The sequence below is a fragment of the Crocuta crocuta genome, unplaced genomic scaffold (assembly GCF_008692635.1).
Source record: "Crocuta crocuta isolate KB4526 unplaced genomic scaffold, BGI_CrCroc_1.0 scaffold138, whole genome shotgun sequence".
Taxonomy (NCBI): Eukaryota; Metazoa; Chordata; class Mammalia; order Carnivora; family Hyaenidae; genus Crocuta; species Crocuta crocuta.
The window spans coordinates 5,120,140-5,135,946 of NW_027532585.1; the positions used below are offsets into that span (position 1 = coordinate 5,120,140).

Below are 15,807 nucleotides of genomic sequence, written 5' to 3' on the forward strand. Positions count from 1 at the left end.
GGGGTCCTCCTGCCGTGCAGTCGTCTTTAACACTCGCCTCATTACTACTGTGGATTGACCGTGCACCTCGTGCCCTTCACTGTGAGACCCTGACTGCTGTCACCCCAACATCTACTCTCAAGGAACAATCCGGAGTCCAGTCATATTCAAGTTTGAAGCTCAGTGACAGCTTGATGTGCCACCACCAATGGTTAGGAGCAGAGGCCAAGGCACAGAAATTGTCCTGGTGGAATGTGAGGCCTGGGGACCAAGGAGGAGTCACTCAGGGGAGGCGGTGGCCTTCCTGGTCCTGCAAAGTCCTCAGGGAATGGGACACCCTGTCTTTCCAGGTGAAGAACACCTGTGTGGGTGGGATTCAAGGCAAGGCCTGATTGGCTAAGGGCTCCGTGGTGGCGTTAATTGATTGGATGACTGAAAAGTCCCTCCTCTGCAGGGGCCTGTGTCAGGCACTCCTCCCAGAAGCCATCCCTGAGATGACCCTTCCTGGGGCCCAGGAGGAGTGGGGGCTGGAAGCCTGTCAGTGCTCAGGAAATATGCCACCAGCGTCTCTAGCTGATGGGGGCCCTTGTACCTCACCAGGAGGCAGGGCTGCCGAGCAGTTCCATCACCACAAAACCTATTACCGCAAAGAGGCCACATCATAGCATGGCCTTTCCACGGTCCCTCAAGGTGATGGCAGAGTCAGGGATGAGCTCTGGAACCAGAGTCAGGGGAATGGGCTCTCAGTCTCCAAAGGACCCGCATTCACTCCTTGCTTGAACAGCCACCTCCCCTCTCTAGGCCTCAGCGTCCTTGCCTGGAAGATGAAGCGCAGGGCTAACGGCTCGGCTAAGACCCCTGTACACTCATGCTCCAGTCATTTTATGCCATCCCCTTAGGTGAAGAGAAGAGAGTGAATGTGAGGACCGAGGAGGTTGGGAAACAGGGGGTGTGTGGTCAGAAGTCAATGGCAAGAAACCCAAATGTATGGAAATTCTCAGGACTTCTTTAAATGATCTATTCCTTAGTGTCCCCACTGGGGCCAGCTGACAGCAGTGACAGACGTTGTGAGCAGGTAAATGCATCAGTGGTTTTTATTGGTGTTAACGCAGTAGCTGGATTGTGCCTGGACTTTAACAGGGCGTGAGGGTGAGGAGAACGTCTTCTCTCACAGTGCTTTCGCTGCAGAAGTTGTGCCTGCCGACAGAAATGAAAGCTTTGTAAGCGTCGGGCAGCTTTACATGGAGTTCTGAGTTGTTAGGAAATGATAGGAGCTGATTTACGACTCACAGGGAATGAGGGAAACACTTGGGTTGTAGCTTCAACCGGTTACTGGAGAACTTGGGTTTCCAGTGAGACAGGTGTCTGCTGTCTGGGACAAGGTCCCCTGTCAGCTGGCTGCTCAGAGTGGCCCTGGTCTCTGAGTCCTCAGTCCGACAGGACTGTGGGGCATTGACGCAGCAGCTGGACCTCTCACTGGCCTCTTTTTCCACAAGTAAGCATGGGACCTCCTTGCACATAGCAGGTTGGTTTCCAGATGGACTCACTCTTGACTGAGCCACTCTGGAGACTGGATTCAATCTTCTAATAGCTATAGTAAATTGAGCTTTTACTACAGGCAATGACACTAACTGATTCACTTGTGCAGACCTCATCTTCACAACACATGTGTGAGGAGGTATTACTATGAGTCCCGTGTTATGGGAGAGGAAACTGAGGCACAGAGAGCTCTCAGTAAGTGAAAGAACCAAGATGCAAATACAGGTCTGTCTGATGCCACAGTCCACATTGTCCATGGCAGAGTCACACCTCAAACCTCCCTTGACCTTGCCTTCTGCACCTGAAGTCAGTCAGGGGATTTTTCCCCTTGGGCTCCCCACTCCCTCAATTCCAGGGGTGACATGGGCTGGTTACTTGAGTCTCTGAGCATTAGGATCTTCATTTATAGAAGAGGGCACAGTTCTCCCCCATGATTGCTGAGGATCCCATGTTAATAATGCAACATCTGATGACAATAAATGTGAAAAAGCTTTATAATTGATAAAAAGCCAATGTAGATCTAAGTGGCTATCATTATTGTTACTCTAAGGACAAAGAGCTTCCTGGACCTCACTACTTTTGAGCTCTGAGACTTTGCCTGGTTTTATCTGTCATCTTCACTATGGTCTCTTTTGTGTTTCACTTGTCTTGCTGCCCTCGCTCTACCTGCAATCATATTACCAGTTCTCTGCACCTTGAACCCTGCCATCTGTGGTCTGGGATCCCCCTGCCTCTCATTCAAGCCCATCACCCATGCTGGTTTTGATCTTCCTAACTTTTTAAAAAGCTGATGTCCAACATCTAGCTTCTCTTAAGATAGATTTCTTCTGGAGTCGTCAGCCAGGGGAAGAAGGGACACTCAGGCCACCATTTGACACTTCAAATGGCAGCTATTGGGCTCAGGGTCTCAAGGGTGGCCTTGAAGACAATCTGTTCCATTTCTAGAAAGTACAGAAAGTCACAGCCTTTCCTCAGGAAACCTGGAAGGCACAATGTCCTGGCTGGTTTGGTCTTGTGTTTGCTTTCCTTCTTCAACTCTACCTATGACCGAGCCATCTCCTGGGAACACTTCGTGTTTTTAAGGCTCCAGCAATACTATCTTCTTCTGACTCCTTTTTAACCGCACAGTCCTAGGATTCAGGCCACAGGTCCATTTCCTGATGGGGCCCTGGGAACTGGCTTTAGAGGCTCACTGTCCTTCAATGGAGGTGGGCAGGTAAGTGCTGGCTGCAGCTGTAGGCTGCGGAAGGCTCTCTCCACTGGCTTCCTCAGTGCTGTGCCCTCAGTGGCAGATCTGTCTTATTATGTTGACCACCTGGCTGGGCCAGCCCCTCACAGGGATATGGAGGGCCTCAGAGGGGTCATCCAACCTGAGATACAGCTGTGAATTCTGCCAGCCCGCCCTCCCCACCTGGAGGAGCCATATTCCCTGAGGCCCGAGTTTAGCAACCTCACTTAACCTCCCAAGCCTCGAGTCCATCAGTGACCAAGATTCCAGGATCCCTTTCCACAAAGCCACCCTCGGAGGGTTCTGCTGACCAGAATTAGGGTCCCAGCCTTGGCTCTGCCCCACTCAGGTCACTAACCCCACATCCCTCCGGCCGCCTGCAGCAAGTGACATTGAAAGTCAGGATAAAGATCCTGCAAGTATTGTTAGCCCAGCTCTCTCTTGTCCTATGTCAGCTTTTATATCTTTTGCTAAAACTACTTTTTTTTATTATTATTATCCTGAAAATGTCAATGATCTCCCCCTCTTTATAATGTAGCTGCGTTCTAGCCCATACCTATACCTCAGAAGTTACTTCTTTCTTCTCTTTCTCATTTTTCCTACTTAGTTTTTCTTGAAGGCAGTGTCATACATCTGTGTCCTTCTCAGATAGGGCTGAGAACGCCCAACAGAATGCTTTGCCTTGTCTGTCAATTATTTGTTTGCCTACAAAGAAAGCGCCCCAGGTGGGTCGATTGTCCTGGCTTTTCTGGCTGAACCATGACTGACTTTCTGGGGTGAGTTTCCATTATAACATCCTGAAGCACAATCCCGCAAAGATATACATACACTGTGTTCTCCTCTCCCTTTTGGATGGTGATCTTGGCTGCACCCACTTTGGGGAAGGTTGGGTTTACCACATTGTTGTTCCAAAGAAACTTGACTTTCTCAATTGTTCCAACATCAAGCTCTGCATCAAACTCATTGGAATGGGTAGAGCCTGGTCTGAGAATCCCCCTTGAAATAAAGAAATAGAAGCGTTCCAGGCACAGAAACAAGTTCTAATGACCAGATAAGGCTACGCCATGCTTTTCTACTTGAGATTAAGGAAGTTATTTTTTTCTAAATTAATTCTCAAATAAAGGATGGAGAAGTCAGCAGCCTCACACTAATGCTTGAATATTGTTTTCTCAAACTCAAGTTAATTTCTAATCAGAACGTTCTTATAAAAAACTATATAGTTCCTTCATATTTTTTTCTGGAAGAATTATTTGTACAGTAATAAGTTATTCACTTAGTTTAACACAGCATGCATGTGTTACTATCCTAATCAGGAGACATTACATTTGGGGGTAATATTAGATATATAGTTTTTAAATCTATTTTTAGAAACAGATCTATTGAAAGAGAAAAAAACTAATGCCTGCTGAAAATTATCAGCAGAAGTCTCAAAGTGACTTTAATACATACAGCAAATAATTTAAAATTAATTGATAAAGAGAGGATAAGCATTTCAGTGTGCAGATTTGAAGGCTGTGTATATCATCAAGTGAGATGTGGTGCTAAAAAAAGGAAATTTACCTGAAGATATCGAATTGATGAGTGTTTCCCTTATTTCCAAACAAAGCAACTTTGATCTGACCAGTGGCCATTTTTCCAGACAGTGTTATAGAAACTCCATATCTCCAGCCTGTACAGGGGATAACAAAGAATTCAATTTATTCATGCACAAAATAGTTGACTCAAATTTCAGAATCCTGTCATCCATTACACCGAGGCATCAAAGTATAAGAAATCCTAGTAGGGGCACCTGGGTGGCTTAGTCGGTTAAGCGTCCGACTTTCGCTTAGGTCATGATCTCGCGGTTCGTGGGTTCGAGTCCCACGTCGGGCTCTGTNAAAAAGAAATCCTAAAAATCTACAACTCAAATCAGGCTATCAGGAGAGGTGCGTACCTTGCAGTATCCTGTCCAGATCTACACTGCCCAGTGAAGGGGCCATTACCCATAGGTGGCTGCTTAAAGTCAAATCCACACTAAAGAAGATCAAAAACGAATTCCTCAGTCTTACTAGCTACATTTCAAGGGCTAAATTGACACATGTGGCTACTGGCTACCATATTGGACAACAGAGAGCATTTCCATCATTGCAGAAAGTTGTGTTGTATATAACTCTGCTTTAGAGGCACCATATCATGAGATAAGGTGAAAAGAGAAGAGACAAAGGCTTGTTCCCATGGTAGGAAAAGTAGCTCAAGAATGTAGTCCTGCTAGAACCTCAAGAGTAGGGTCTGTGCCGTTATCTGTGCGTCCCCAGCACCCCAGGCAGTGTCTGTCACAGAGGGGGGCTCAGTTGTTACCCAGACCTACTCCTGCAGTGCTGTCTCAGTGCCCATGAGGACAACCTGCACACCTATAACCACACACTCACACATGTACATGAACACACACACACACGTACATATCCATATCTATATCCGCATGCACACACATGTACACATGCATGTACTGACACACACACATCATTCGCCTAGCTCCCACTTGTCCCTCACAGCCTCAGAGACACTGTCCCTCCCTTCCTCTGGGCAAGGCCAGGCCTCTGTCCCATGCTACCACTGCGGCAGCCCCCCACGCCCAGCACACTGGAGCTGCATGCTCGGTTTCCTACAGGGTTATACATTTCACGCGTAGAGTGTTTTACTCATCCCTGCATCCCTAGCCTCTAGCACCGTCTGTGGTTCATAAATAAGTGTTGGTTGAGGAATGAATGTGTGACTTTAGAATGTTTAATTTGTTGTTTTAAAATATGGGCCAGCACGTCACGCATCCCAACAGTGGAAAGATTGATTAACCGTTGTCTTATTTAAAAAATATATTATAAGGGTGCCTGGCTGGCTCAGTCAGTCTAGCGTTTAACTACAGCTCAGGTCATGTTCTCAGGGCTCGCAGGTTCGAACCCTGCGTTGGGGTCTGTGCTGACAGCTCAGAGCCTGGAGCTGCTTCGGATTCTGTGTCTCCCTCTCTCTCTGCTCCTCCCCCACTCATGCTCTGTTTCTCTCTCAAAAATAAACATTAAAACAGTTTTTAATAATAAAAAAATAAATGCATATAGTGATGAAAGTGTTCTATATCTTGATTGTGGAGATGGTTTCACGACTATTCATCTATCAAAACTCAGAACTATACACTACAAATGGTGGATTTTGCTATATATAAATTGTACCTCAATAAACCTGACTTATAAAACTAGATAAGACATATATTGTATTTATGCCTTTATATAAACACAGTGTCCTTTTTACAGTGCAACTTCTTAGGGAATAATCACGGGGAAGGTTGGCACAAAGTGACCCAAATATGCCCTATCTCTACCCTATGTCCTAGATGAGTCAGCAGATTTTTGAGAGAAATTACCCCTTCCTAATTCCTACCCACTGTCCACTAGAGAGGGACCCCAGCATGGGGTATCAGGGACACAGGGACAGAGAAGAAGTGGGGAGATAGGAACTGGACTTCTTAAGGGGTCCAGCCCAGCAAAGAGCTGGTACCAAATAAATGTTTGATAAATGAATAGAAGAACGGGTGTGCATGACACAGTCTTAAAAAAGAAAAGAGCAATGAACTGTGGAGTGGTAAGAATTGCCATAGAGATGTGCAAGTCACTATTTCTCATTAGTTATGGTCCCACTCATTTCATGGCATAGGCACCGAATGGAAGAAATGCAGACTGTTTGTAAATCCTCAGCTGAGTCTTAAATGGGATAGTTTGGGCAGATGTGTCCCTCCACTAAGTTGGTCTTAGAGGGTGTGCTCACAAATATTCCAGGTGAGAGATAAGTCCTTCTTGTATAATGGAACCTAAACTTTCTTGACAAGGGTGAGAAGGGCCAAATTACAACTTACGAGCAAAACTGCTGGCGTCTCCTGTGTTCAGGAAGAATTTCTGTGGCTCACTGCTTATCCTGCCAGCGAATTTATCAGCATAGTGGCCCATCTGTGGGCAGCCTTCAGCCGGGCAGGGGAAGCACTTGTTCTAAGGATAAGAGAGAGATCAAGTTGTCAGGTCTGGATTTGCCTTTTTATGACCCACACATCTAGAGGGGCAATTCTCCTACAGTCTGAGTTTCTTCACTTGTAGCAGGAAAAACACTGGGGTAGATGATTCCAAATTTCCCTCATTGAGTCTAGGACTCACGCTCATCAAGATAGAAAATACTGATGCCTGGGCCCCAGGTGAGGTCAATTACCCCTTCCATCACGTGATGTGCTGGTACATGGTTAACAGCCAAACTCTGGGACAAAAGGCCCTGGCTGTAGCACTTGCCACTATCTGTGGTATAAATGCTCTGTCTGTGGTCAATTTCAGAGACCCAACCCCCCAGCATGGCATCTAGAACTCGAGCATCTGCCTTTTCTTCTCTCTGGCACGTGAATTCTTCTCTTCTTCGTCCTTCTGCCCCTGCTCTGTCTTGTTCTTCCTCCTAAATGCTATGCATGTCCAAGCCAGATTCAAACAACACCTTCTGCGGAAAGGTTTTCCAGATCATTGAAAGGACTGTTCTTCTGATCTTGCAGTGTCTTCCTCGTCCACATGACTCATCTAGAATTTTAGTCACCTCCTGCCTAATTTTTTCCCCTCTGCTTCACAAGATCATAAACTCTGAGGGCCCATGCAAAACAAGTAAGGGATAGTCAGAAACCGATTAAAAGGTGTTGCAAATCCCAAACCTAATGGACTACTATCCTACAGAAGGACTCAAGGGATAATAGCTTACAGACTCAAACTCCCTGTAGGAAGCGCAGGGGTAGGAAGCGAACCCATCAGGGTTGAGGATGCTCTCCGAGTAATACTTGTAACTTCTCAGGTGATTGCAAGCCACAAAATCCCGAGTCCCTAGGGAAACAAACGAAGGAAGTCTGCACAGGTGGCCTGGGGAGTCGACAGCTTCTCTCTCTCTAAGTGGAGAGGTTCCAAAGTGGGGCCATATTTTTAGAAATGTAAGGTCAGGTCAATTTGAGGTAAGTCCAAAATAAATGACAGTGAACACAGAGAGGCTGCTTTCTGTGAGTGAGGCAGTGTTCTCAGAACTTTACATGCATTGTTCCTATGAATAATGCCTTTCTAGGCGGAGGTACTAGGCCATTCCTAAGTACAGAATGATATACAGACTACAGCCTCAGATGTACGGATTACAGCCAGTTAAGTGGCAGAACTGGAAATTCAACCCAAGCCCGTCTAGTGCTTGAGCCTGTGCTGCTAACCATTGTGCCTTCCTGTGTCCCAGGCACTAGGCTGGAGGTCCTTGAAGACACGGCCAGATGCGAGGTGACCTCTTAGACATGATGAAACCAGAGCAGGGACATTTTCACGTTGTGTTTAGGCGAATAAAAAGGAGGGTCAAGTAGCTTGAGTTGGCTCTTATTTCTCTTTCTTGATAACCTTCCTTGGCCCCCACAGCTCCTGCCAGGTGACAGAAGTCACAGTGTACTTTCTAGACATGACCCAAACTCGTTTGAGCATTATTGAGAGGGAGTTTAGGTAACCCTATCTGTGTAAACTCTCAAAAGAGACAAACACACATATCTGCATTCTTTTTCTTATTAATTTTTTTAATGTTTTATTTATTTCTGAGAGAGAGAGTGTGAGTAGGGGAAGGTCAGAGAGAGAGGGGAGACACAGAATCCGAAGCAGGCTCCAGGCTCTGAGCTAGACGCCAGCACAGCCCAACGCGGGGCTCGAACAAACAAACGGTGAAATCATGACCTGAGCCAAAGTCAGACACTTAACTGACTGAGCCAGCCAGGCACCCCCATACATCTGCATTCTTAATATTTGCCTCAGTGGCATCCATACTTGCCATTTTGATCAAATTCAATAAGAATCTTTACTCATTAGGGGCACCTGGGTGGCTCAGTTGGTTAAGCATCTGACTTTGGCTCAGGTCATGATCTCACAGTTCATGGGTTCAAGCCCTGTGCCAGGCTTTGTACTGACAGCTCAGAGCCTGGAGCCTGCTTTGGATTCTATGTCTCCCTCTCTCTCTGCTCCTTCCCTGATATTGTACTCTGTCTGTCTCTCTCTCTCTCTCTCTCAAAAAATGAATAAACGTTTAAAAAATGTTTTACAAAAAGGAATCTTTACTCATTATATTTGGTAAGACCACTAAAGGTTTAAACCCGTGTGGTGCCAAGTGATGAGCTGGGCTGAAAACTTCACTTCTTCACTACATTGTCCTTTTGACCTCATTAGATCCAAAATCTGTATCTAACAGATGACCTTTAACCCCGGTATGCTTCACCAATGGTGAAGAATAACCTCAAATAGCACACTCTCTGCTTAGCCTTTCCTACCAATGATTGTTTCTCAGCCTGACCCAAAATACAGGGTGATGACTTTCATTGGCACTGCCGTGGAAATGATTGGGGAGCATTGTCATTTTGTCTACAGTATTGAGCAATACTGAACAAGAACTTGAACCGTATCACTGACTTCCAAGGAGGGATTGGCAGAAAAATTCTCTTAGAGCCAGGATGTTTACCTTCATGGTATTTCTTATCTCTGCTAGGTAGCTACCAATTGATTGCTGGAGTTATGGCTTTGAGTGATTTTTCATTCTTTGTAGCTTGCACAGTTCAGGATACCCCCAACAGTGTTTTAAGGAGGTACAAAACCAGTAGAGCAGAGATATGACAAATAATATGTAGCCACATTTTTTCAGAAATAAGGTCTAGGAGAGGGAATTGTTTTAAAGAACAGTGGTGTTTTCACTTTTGAGATTTGCTCTGGGGAAGGTACTGCTCACCCCAGTGAAGTGATGCCTCACTCCACTCTAACTTTACCTTCCCAAATGCCATCGAGGTCCACGATCTGTGACAAAGCATTCTTCTTGCATCCTGGCATTTCCTCTCCTCCGTTGGGGAAGAAGTCAAGGTGACCCATCAATTGTTTTGTTCCAAAGCCTGAAATGTTTGGAATAGCAATGAGCTTTTCATAATGCGGGGCTCTCTTGGTTAAAACACAATGGCACATGCTTGCAGCTAAAGCATCATTGGGCTTACCCAGGAATGGGATCAGGGGTGCTGCATCTGTGTGAATCACATCAACAAAGTCAGCATCGGAGGGATCGAGTCGAACCTCTTCAGGAGTACCCTGGAAGCTTGCTTCTACAGGATCCAACCCTAAAAGAGATGATCAGTGCTGCAGAATAGTAGGCCTGGCTGTAGGTGCCAGCAGGACCAAAGTGTACAGTTGCTCAGACTGTGCAGTGTACAGTTGCTCAGGCTGTGCATTGCTCAACTCAAGGGATGCCATACTCCGAAGTCACACAGTGCTATGGCCCTGCGTATTGAATATGGGGACACAAAGCTTCAATGTTGCTCATTAGAGAAGGGCTCCAGTGGCATGGATAAAGAAGGGTCAATGAGCTAAGAGATTTAAATTTGTCTGACCAAGGATTTTTTCCCACATTATTTTCTCCTGTTTACTTGGCAGATTCTTCTTTAACACTCTTTTTCCTCTTCTCAAGTTTGCATAAAAGAAGGGATAAAATAATATGATATCATATTTATGAACACAGATTCTGGAACTAGGCAGCTTGACTCTAAATCCCTACTCAGCTATTTCTCGGGCAAGTTGCATGACCTTGGGCGAGTCGCCCAACCTATTTTTGTGCCTCAGCTCCCCCATTTATAAAATCCAGGTAATGATGTGGTTATAATAAGATTAAATGATATAGTATATATAGCTTTTAGCACACTGACTGGCATACCATCATGAGTGTATCTGTAAAATATTATTATTATTTCCTCCTGACTATAATTCCTTCTTGGCAGGACTTCTGAATTTGTCAATAGTCTTTGAAGGTTTGTCCAGAGCACCTGGCCAGAAAGGGCATAGGCATAGTTGTCTGCTGAAAATGAAAGGGAGAGAGCTCTTATACACCAGAGGCTTGCTGGAGCCACGTGGCAGTACAACTGAGTTAGAATCTTGGCTCTTCCAAGATTGAGGGCAAGTTATCCGGTTTCCTGCGTCTGTTTCTTCAGTTCTGGGGATTCAGTGAGAAATGTAAGGCACTTTGCATAGAATTTGGGCTAAGGAGACACTTCATCTATGCTTACTCTGATAATAATAATAGCATTACATGATTATGATTATGTTATACAGCATATGTTGTTGTTTTTGCTACAAATTGAAGGCTTTGCTTGGCTTAAAAGAGTGATCTGTGCCACTGGTGCCTGGGTTTCTCCTACCAAGAGAGGCTCCGGAACTGTGATTAGTGTGCTCCACTCTGCCCTTGATTTCAAAGAGAAGAGGGAAAGGAATTGCAGCGTGCACTCTTAATTACGTTTGCACACGCTCATGCTAGCCTTCTTCTCCATTTTCTTGGTTGCCCAGTCCTGCCGAATGACCCTCACTGCCAGGAAACATGTGTCTAAGGAAGAGGGTTGGAGACAGACACAGAAGAAGCAAGGGAATGCAAAGGGAGGTGAACAAAAGCATTATCTCCTCTTCCAAAAAGATGGGCTTCCTGGGGGCTTCCTAAAATGTTCCCCGCAGACTCTCACTGGCTCTGCCACAGCTGAGGGACAGACCACTTTGGGCCACCTTCTAGCTGGTCTGCAGGCTTGCACCACGTTCTGGGGTTCCTGGGGACAAAATCTGGGGCGCTGCACCTTGGGCCTCACCTGTAATTCTGCCCAGCCCTTGAATTCTGCTCCCAGCCTCTCCCGCTGCGTGGGCTCCCAGGCTGTGGCCAATGAGGTGGACTTGGGAAGAAGAGTAGTTGTAGTTTGTCTGCAGAGGGCAGATTACATTTTCAGAACATTTTTGTACTGTGGTATTTTGATTTTTCACATGTGTGGTTTTTGTAACATGTAAACCTAATATTGTTACCCCTCTGCCGAAAACCTTCTATGGCTCCCACTGCTCTCTGGATCAAGGCCAAATTCATTACCAGGGCTTCAGAACTTTCTTGACTCAACACCCATTTTTCTAGATTCCTCGCTAGCCAAACCCTACGTAGGATTTTCAGTCCCTCGGATACATCATATTCTCTCATCTGTGGGCTTGGTGGGGAGTCTTCTCCCTGTTGCTGTTCACTCCCAACCGCTTGTCCAGCTCACATGACACAACCTAGCCATCCATGCTCAACTTAGATGTCTCTCCCTGGGAGACATCCTTAGTACTCCCCCAGCCCCCCAGCCTGGATTAAACTGTCCCCCCCATGAGCTCCCATTAAGCCCTATAGTTCCCCCATTAGAACCCTGACCATACTCTACTGTCATTGCAAGCCTTCACCTCGAGTTCCTCCAGGGCCTGGGACCTCACCATGCACTTGATCTCTTAGCAGAGCTCCTGACTCTGTGCCCCCCAAATATTGGATGAACAAACAAATGATGTACAGCTCTGAGTGTTTGCACCCGTTGGTCTCAGAGACATTCACCCATCTGTACTCATTTACTGGTCTTCAGTACCTCTAGAACAAACACCACAGGTTTTAATTTCTGTAGGGGTGCAGAAGGAGTTAGAACCAATCAGTTCTTTTGTAGCCCCTTTCACTGTAAGACAGAAAGAGCTCGGGCCTTTATCTGGGATAGAATAGAATCATGGAGAGTTAGTGACTTCACCGAAAGAATTCAAGACCCAAAGAATTAGCCAGAATGAAAGACCAGGGTGGGAAGAAACAGCTGAGTTGATGGTGGCCAACAGAATTCCCTGACATCAACAGGGCCATGGAGTTGGTACGTGCCAGGTGCACGTGCTGTCCCCTGGTTCCATTTGGTGCTCTCTCTCTGCCAATGCTGTGTTTGCCCCACACATAGACCACCCAGTGTAGTGGGGGCCCCTGGCGCTAGACAACTCTTGTATTCACCTGTGCTCTGATTTTGGGGGGCAAACTCTTTGACCTTTCTGGGCCTTAGTTTTCACATCGGTCAATGGAAGATGATAATAAAAGCCCCTGCCTCCTAAGTGTTAGCTGTTACTGATTTTTCTTCCACGGCTGTGTCCTTATTCAGGCAGATTTCAGAATTTTAGAAGTAAGATTCTGAGACAAATACCAAGTCTTTCTGTTTCTTTCTAAAATCCATAACTCTCAGCTGCCTTGTTAGCTGACAGAGACCCGTGGGTGCTGCCTGCCTCCCCAGCCACCCGGCCGACAGACTCACCGAGAGCATGCTGAGCATCTGGGCCACCTGGGCGCCCACCACCCGCACGTTGTTGGCGGCCTGTGTGTACGTGGTTTGGGCACCTTTCTTCCAGTCCACACAGATGCAGTTCACCTCCTCCACCGCGAACATGTTCTGGGGTTGGAGAGGTGCCAGGATGTTATCACAGGGGCACGTGAAACCATACCTAACCAGGGCTCCAAGATGGTGACTATGGTCATTCTGTCTTCTCCTCGCTGGGGCACTCAGACCATCTGGGCTTGTTGTCAGTTAGGAGTTATCCCTCAGGGTGAAGGCTACGCGAAGGGCAAACTTATTCCCTCTCTAGCTTGCAGGTTCATTAAAAGCTGGCCAGTCTGGTTTTCTTTGAGCAAATTCAGTAAAATTGATTAGGTGTGTGGGGAACATCTTGAAGAGAAAAGGTCTCAAGTGCCATCTCTGGTGGCCAATGTCTAAATGACCTTGTGGATTTCACCTCCACCCTTCCTCTTGGCGTCCTGACCTCACCGCCAATAACTCGGCTTGCCTTCACCCCTGTCTGCCGGGCATTTACTAAGTTTCTACAGTCAGGATAGCACAGTATTTCATGGAGGAAACACCCACCCCAGATATTTGAAAAAATGAAACTGCAACAGACTTAAAAAGACATTGAAGAATTCTGAACAGAAAATATCTAGGATGTTGAAGAAACTGGTATATCCTTAGACATTCTGCCAGGTAGTACATAGGCCTGCTTGAGTCGAAAATGGTAATAAATTTAAAATCTGCTTTGAATTTTTCACATCTATGATACTTATATGTGTGATCACACACACAGAGGTACCAAGGGTTGTCTCTCAGGACTTTTATTTTTAATCAACCCTGAGGAATCTCTTACAATCCTGAGGAATTTGGAATATAAACTCTATCTTACAATTTATCCAATATAGGTAGTTATTCATGATGGGACAGAAGAGTTAAATGCCTGGTAAATCAAGGCCAAATGCAGAATGACTTTAATTTTCTAGATTTGTAACTTCTGTTGACATGGTAGGTTGGAATTTTAATGTGCGTGGAGAACGGGCTCCTAGGGTAGTCAGAAGGATGGATGGAATCAGTGTATGTGTAAAAAGAAAGGGTGACGGTATATTACATATTTGTGTGCGTGTGTGCCTGTGCATGTGTGTGCGCACATGTGTGTGCACGCGTGTGTGTTCTTCTGTTGTCTGTCCTTCTAACCAAAAGATGCTATGTTCCATATGGCTTTGACACTTTCTATTCTGCCATTCAGTCTCCAGGTCCACCTTAATTCTCCGTTTCTCAAATAAATAGTTGTAGCAACCCATCATCTCAGGGACGTGGGAGAAACTTGAACAAAAAGAACATAATCCTTCATGTGCAGGAAAATGAAGTGCTCTCACTGAAAATGGAAGCAGACCTTTGGCCTTGATTTAGCCAGAAAGAAGCTGGTGGAGGTGTTTGCCCACAGAGTCAATGCCACCCGCTGCAGGCTACAGATGTAGTCCAGAAACGTGGAAGTGAAGTCTTATTTTCATAAAGAGTACCTCACATAGGTAGGGATTTCCTGTCCCCAGAGTTATCTGCTGTCCTTGCTGGAAGGCGGTGGAGGCACTAGCCGGGGGGCAGGGCAGACCATGGGGCTGGGAGCCGGCCCTACCTTGCACATTTCCATAAGCCAGTTCTCTTCTCCCTTGTCGATGAAGCCATGGATGATGAACCGGGTCTTCCTGTTTGTTTGAAAATTTGATGCTTCAATTGTTGATGGATCAGAGGGAAGGAGAGTCTGTGACAAAAGCAGAAAAGCGTTGCATGTTTTTGTAGCCTGGACACTCAGGCCTGCCTCTCCTTCCTCATCTCTGCTTGTCCTGATGCCTTAATCTTTCAAACCTTAGCACAAAAGCCACCTCTTCCAGGAAGCCTGCCCTGACTCTCATTTTCCTGTCTGCACTGACCATCCCAACCCCAGCCAGTCAGGAATTTTGCCTCCACTGGGGCTGAATTGTAGCTCACAGTCTTACCTTCCACAGGGCTCTTGGTAGATGGCAAGCTCTACCCCAGACCAGAATCATATAACCAGTCAGAGGTTCTGGCAAATGTGAACCATTCATTCATTTGAGGCAACACTTTCCAGAAAACCTACTCTGTCTGGGTCTGGCTAGGCCTTGAGGGTGGGGGCGGCTGGAGGGATAAAGTGGGACAGAACATGGTGGAGGAGGAGGGTATAGAGACAACCTTCTAGTCTGTGGGGTGGGCACAACCCCTCTCGCAGTCACAGCAATGTTAAAACGACAAAAGATCTCACTTGAAAGTTGTTTGGGTTCTCATTGGTGTAGAGCAGGAAGCGGGTTCCGATCTTCTCTGGGCTCCAGGGGAGAACTTTCAGGGGCCTGGCTGCAGTCCCGGCCCAGGGTTCCAAGTCGGAGAAGCACCCAATTTGTTCATAGCAAATTTCCTTTGCTGTAGGGAGAGGATGAACGTACTCACAGCTTAGCTCCCCAGGCAGGGGGGATGGGGGAGCAGGGTTACCGCTTCTCAGGTCCTCACTGCTCTGCCTGGAGACAGTCTGAAGACAATGGCGACACCCTGCCTCTTCCCACCCACTCTCTTCTTCCCCCCAGTGCCACCTTCCGATCTGGGACCAGGCAGTCCCACTGCCTGCCAGAGACACCAGATGTGCCACCGCTTAGAGACACCATCAAAGCTTAGAAGTTGTATGTCCCGTCCCCAGCGCTTCAGATATATTTATTTGACTTAGGTGGTAATGCCCACTGCTAAGTCAATCTGTTAACCCAGGCAGGTGTTTAATGCTTTACCTAGAAGAGTCTAGCCTAGAGAACTTGGACTTGAAGACAGGCGGGTGGGAAGATGTTCTGAAGTGGGTCCCTCTCAAACTGCCTTGTCTCCCAGGCAGAGTGTG

At 46.5% G+C, this 15,807-nt stretch overlaps 1 protein-coding gene across 2 annotated transcripts in view; it reads right to left on the reverse strand.

Moving 5' to 3' along the window:
• Nucleotides 1-1,112: 1,112 nt before the first annotated feature.
• PNLIPRP1 (pancreatic lipase related protein 1) overlaps nucleotides 1,113-15,807 on the reverse strand; it is a 15,088-nt gene continuing 393 nt past the window's right edge. The window contains exons 2-13 of one of the 2 annotated variants that reach the window (XM_077779493.1): nucleotides 15,193-15,347; nucleotides 14,548-14,673; nucleotides 12,891-13,025; nucleotides 11,409-11,517; nucleotides 9,783-9,902; nucleotides 9,564-9,683; nucleotides 7,499-7,617; nucleotides 6,627-6,756; nucleotides 4,307-4,415; nucleotides 3,577-3,742; nucleotides 2,213-2,220; nucleotides 1,113-1,176 (exon numbers count right to left, since the gene is read on the reverse strand). In XM_077779493.1, the coding sequence (XP_077635619.1) occupies nucleotides 1,113-1,176; nucleotides 2,213-2,220; nucleotides 3,577-3,742; nucleotides 4,307-4,415; nucleotides 6,627-6,756; nucleotides 7,499-7,617; nucleotides 9,564-9,683; nucleotides 9,783-9,902; nucleotides 11,409-11,517; nucleotides 12,891-13,025; nucleotides 14,548-14,673; nucleotides 15,193-15,347 (1,361 nt within the window). Of the gene's footprint in view, nucleotides 1,177-2,212; nucleotides 2,221-3,574; nucleotides 3,743-4,306; nucleotides 4,416-6,626; nucleotides 6,757-7,498; nucleotides 7,618-9,563; nucleotides 9,684-9,782; nucleotides 9,903-11,408; nucleotides 11,518-12,890; nucleotides 13,026-14,547; nucleotides 14,674-15,192; nucleotides 15,348-15,807 lie in introns of both variants that reach the window. The other variant, XM_077779494.1, reaches the window with a different exon arrangement.